Source organism: Saccostrea echinata, unplaced genomic scaffold (genome assembly GCF_033153115.1).
Source record: "Saccostrea echinata isolate AGI-Se365-2 ecotype Australia unplaced genomic scaffold, CSIRO_AGI_Sech_v1 ptg000009l, whole genome shotgun sequence".
Lineage (NCBI taxonomy): Eukaryota > Metazoa > Mollusca > Bivalvia > Ostreida > Ostreidae > Saccostrea > Saccostrea echinata.
This window is the reverse complement of record NW_026889758.1, coordinates 15,379,389-15,383,854: the sequence shown is the minus strand read 5'-3', so window position 1 is coordinate 15,383,854 and position 4,466 is coordinate 15,379,389. Positions and strand designations below refer to the sequence as shown.

General features: G+C 33.9%; 1 protein-coding gene across 1 annotated transcript; it reads left to right on the top strand.

The window, feature by feature from the left end:
• The first annotated feature begins 592 nt into the window (after positions 1 to 592).
• On the top strand, positions 593 to 2,720 carry LOC133183362 (dynein light chain Tctex-type 5-like). Its single transcript, XM_061318322.1, has one exon. It carries the CDS (start codon positions 1,476 to 1,478, stop codon positions 2,160 to 2,162), a length of 687 nt encoding a protein of 228 aa, XP_061174306.1. The 5' UTR covers positions 593 to 1,475; the 3' UTR covers positions 2,163 to 2,720.
• The last annotated feature ends 1,746 nt before the right edge of the window (positions 2,721 to 4,466 follow it).

Sequence of the window (4,466 nt, the reverse complement as noted above, 5' to 3'; positions counted from 1 at the left end):
TGGAGTCATCTCCCATAAAACTTTACTCTAAAAACGATGAACTTTTTACTCTGCAAAGTTCAGTTTGATAAAATTACAGAATTTTAATCAAGGTAGATTTCATGTATTATGGAAAATATGATGATTTCAATGAAACGTTGCTTTTGTTTGAAGTAGGTTTGAAAAGAGCATTTGATTCAAATCTATGGGAAAATGAATGCCATTTGATCAGCAAGGATCAATCATTTAACTCTCTACTCATTTCTGTAATTAAAGTATCTAATGTCAGAACTGAGGGGGAATTAAACAAGTTGTTATTTTCTGTCGGCATTTTGAGCAGCCATTTAAATGAAATATAATAAAGGGGTATTTAAATCTTTTGAAAATGATTTCACACCGACACGCACTCGGATGTTGCTGTGAACTCGACATTTTCTGAGTATTGAGATACATGTAAATTTCTATTTCATATATGAATGAAAGCCCTAGAAGTGTCAATGAAAATAACCTATTGCTAAATATTTGGGAGAATACCGTTTTTTTCTCATTTAATTTTGTCGTGGAATACAAAGCAGTATTTTATTAGTATAGCAGTGGAGTGCATTATGACATGATGTTCCATCACCAAGGCATTAATTATTGTCCTTTGTTGATGTTGCTCATTTATTACCATGGAAAGTTTGTCGATCCATCAATATTTCACAAAAGTGTAACATTTCTCTCGGAGAACGAATCGTTTACATCACCTGTATAGGATGGAGAAGTATTGATCACGCACCTGCGTCTGCGACCCAGGAGAGACACAGGATCCCGACTCTTGTGAATACACATTAGTATGGAATTTAGAACCAAAGGACTTGCCAGACCAGAACGTTTCCGTAACACGGGGAACACATCCATCTAATTAACGCTGTAACATTGAAGATTCCATGACTCGTGCTTGATTTCACATCGTGTTTAAAAGTCTGAGGTCGTGGCAGATTTCGTTTTTATCTTGATTACTAGTTGATTGGATCTTGTTTCTTTTGTATCGATTGGAGGCGAGGAATGAAGTGTGGGTATATAGCCATTTAATGGAAAGTCTGCTGCCTTTTTATGTTTGTAGTTTAACCGGTGAAGTGTTGCTCCTATATGCAATCTGGATTTCAAATTAGGCATTGTGTCACCAGGACAAATCTATTAGTCCGCTTTGGTAATAACTTTATTGACTTAGAGAGAAAATCTGTGCGTATCATTACATCCGCGGGTGATTTCCTTATGGAGTGTTCTAAACACTAGGACCAATATTTACATTCTTATTCTAACCCCGTAAAAATTTGTTTAAGTGAAGCCATCGGTGTGGTTTAGTCCTCGCCTGACGATCGTTTTATGATATTGGTGTCAGGCCCGATTATTGCTAAATCAATCTATCTTCTCCGATAAAGGATTCAACGTAAATAAGCGACTGACAAGAAGCTCTCGAGCAAACCTTTTACTGGAGGGGCAATATTTCAAATATGGACGGAAAGTTGAGTGCGGACTTGTTGAAAGTTCACAATGCTAATATTAAAAGAGAACACACACCAGAAAAGGGCACGATGGCATCCTCCGCTAGCAATGTGAGTGGTCCAACAACGACGAGGCTAAGTATGAAGAGCAAGATTTTGGAGGGCGGGGGAGGAGGAAGTCAGGATCGGTCGGACAAACACTCGGAAACAAGTAGTAAAATTTCTCTTGTTCCAGGAAACAGATTCTCCAGAATCCGGACAAAGTTAAGGTTACATACCTTGTTTGGTGGTGCTTTGTCAAAACGGTCAGGATCGGAAAGGGGAGGACCCACGAAGGTACTGGAGAATACATACAAAGTTGGGCCGGAGGAAGGGACAAAATTCAATCCTCAAAAAGGAGAACAGATCATTACTAATGTGCTAAATATGTACTTGAAAGATAGAGTTTACGACGAGAAAAAGTTTCCACAGCTGTGTAAAACATTGTCTGATTTAATCAAGGAGCGTGTAAAACTATCTGGACTCAAACGGTATAAGGTGATAGCGTATGTGATGGTGTTCGAAAATAAGAAACAGAGTATTCACTACACAAGCCGGTGTCTTTGGGAATCGAACCTCGACAATTTCGCTTCAGCGATGTACAATGGGGCTGACTTTGTTGCCATAGGAACTGTTTTTGCCACTTATTACGATTGAACGTTGTAAAGCTTATTTGTTATTAATTACAAGAGGTACACTTCTCAATGTCTGGAGCACATGATTTTAATTTTACTAAAAAAGCATTAAGAAATAATCCAGAAAAAATGTTAGTTTTCAAGTTATGAATAGTTTTACTTGTAATTTTAAAAAGCAATGTTTTAACAATGATATTGTTTTACAAATATAACTTTTACAAAATCAGTCTATATTCAAAATAAAAATGTCTGAATAATGGTGTCACCTGTTTGGACACTAGACTCGCCACGAAATTGAAAATTGCCTAGTTTGTGGCCAGCTGCAGATGTGAATGTTGATCAAATTGCACGTGCTTTCTAAAATTTGGCTGAAACTCTATAGAGCAACATTTCCATCACAAGAAAGAAAAGATATGTAAGATTTTTTGTCAGTGACTTAATTCTGGAAACATAATTTTTCAATACAAAGCAGTCTGAATATATGCTTAGTGTAGAAGAGTATCGATATCAACTTTTTGTTTGTTTGCTTGCATGTCCTGTTTACTTTTTTCTGTAATTGTTGTTGTTGGGGTTTTTTTTTCATTTATTTTTTTATTTTTTTATTTTGGACATTTCTGATTTTTTCCCTCCTTGTTTTCTCTGCCATTATAAATATCTACTCGATTTACCAGCCACGTTCTTCTTTCAAAAAAAATTTGGAAATCTGAATTTAATTATCCATAATTCCATAAGAAAGGTTTTTTTTTTTAATTAATGGATATTCTATCGTGATTTGAGGTAACTCTTTTTCTTTAAATTATGTTACAACCATTTTTTGTAGAAGGATAGAAATAGTGTCATTCTCGGTTCAGTGTAGACATGTACATCGATCGGCACTTCGCCCATCCTCAAACCAAGCCTTTTTCAAAAGTGACGTCCTTTACGTTATCTATGTGAATTTTCATTTGTGTCGACATAAACCTATAATTTTATGTTTATTACATTAAAAAGTGCACACATAAATCATGGATTTAACAGCGGAGAAAATCGAACACTTGATTGTTACCGGGGAGACATTTTAGATTATGGAGGCGATCGTAAAATCATAATTTGTTTGTAAACGACTTGAGCTTTGCGTTTTTAATGCCTCTCCTCGTTTGATCCTTTTAAATTGATGTAATGTTTGTTGGTCGTCCAAGAAACAGCCCTTGGGAGAAAAGCAATGCCACTCGTTCATCTGTAATTGTTTATTTAGTACGTACGTATACATACCATTGTCCTTTTAAATTTCAACACACCCGAACTCCATGTATTTTATCGCTGATTTGAATTAAGAACTTGATTTTTCTTTGTGAAATATTGTTTTACATTTTTTAATTATGTAATCTAAATGTTCCTCTTGTGCTTGTCATAACCAATAGTACAGAAGAGAGTTTAAAAAAATGAGATCTGAAAATGGGTCATAGTTGAAGATGGTAAGTATGAACTCCCTGTAAAAGTTGACTGGCATAACTCTGATAATGACGTACATATATATAGAGAGAGAGAATAAAACCTTTTTCCATATCACATCCTGTATCAGCCTGAGACACCAATATCAGTCCTTGGGCCTTCGGTCCTCTGGCTGATATTGGTGTCTCAGGCGCCTTCTGCCCTCTGACTGATATTGGTGTCTCAGATTGATACAGGATGTGATATGGAAAAGGGAATGTTTTATTATGTTTATTACATACTTATAGTTGTAAAATACAGCACACATTAACAATACAAATGAATAATCATGCACTAACTACTGACTGAATAACTTATTACTCCAAGAACGGTAATTTAAAATTAAGAGAATATGAACAAAAAGTAGGTGTATTATCGCAAGTACTGTTTTTTAAGGTTTAATCTACTAGGGGTGTGATATAATAAATCCGTATCAGCCCTCCAGATCCATACCAGGTCCTGGAAGCTGATACAGCTATTGTGACGTCAGGCATATCGAATATGCGAAAAACATGTATTTATTATTAAGTTTGTTTTATATATATATATATATATATATATATATATATATATATATATATATATATATATATATATATATATATATATATATATATATATATATATAAATTCACGAATGCAATTCCATATCCAACCCAATTTTTTTTTTTTTTTTTTTTTTTTTTTTTTTTTTTTTTTTTTACATTACATTTATCACACACCAGAGAGATTTTGAAAAAAAAAATTAACAAACTTATTCTAAAATTCATTTTTTTTTTTTTTTTTTTTTTTTTTTTTTTTTTTTTGGCCTTCACAAAAGAATTTCATTATGACGATACTTTTCAATTAAATGTTG

Bases quoted from the DNA above. Each gene is read 5' to 3' on its own strand.
- LOC133183362 (XM_061318322.1), top strand. From the start codon at position 1,476: ATGGACGGAAAGTTGAGTGCGGACTTGTTGAAAGTTCACAATGCTAAT.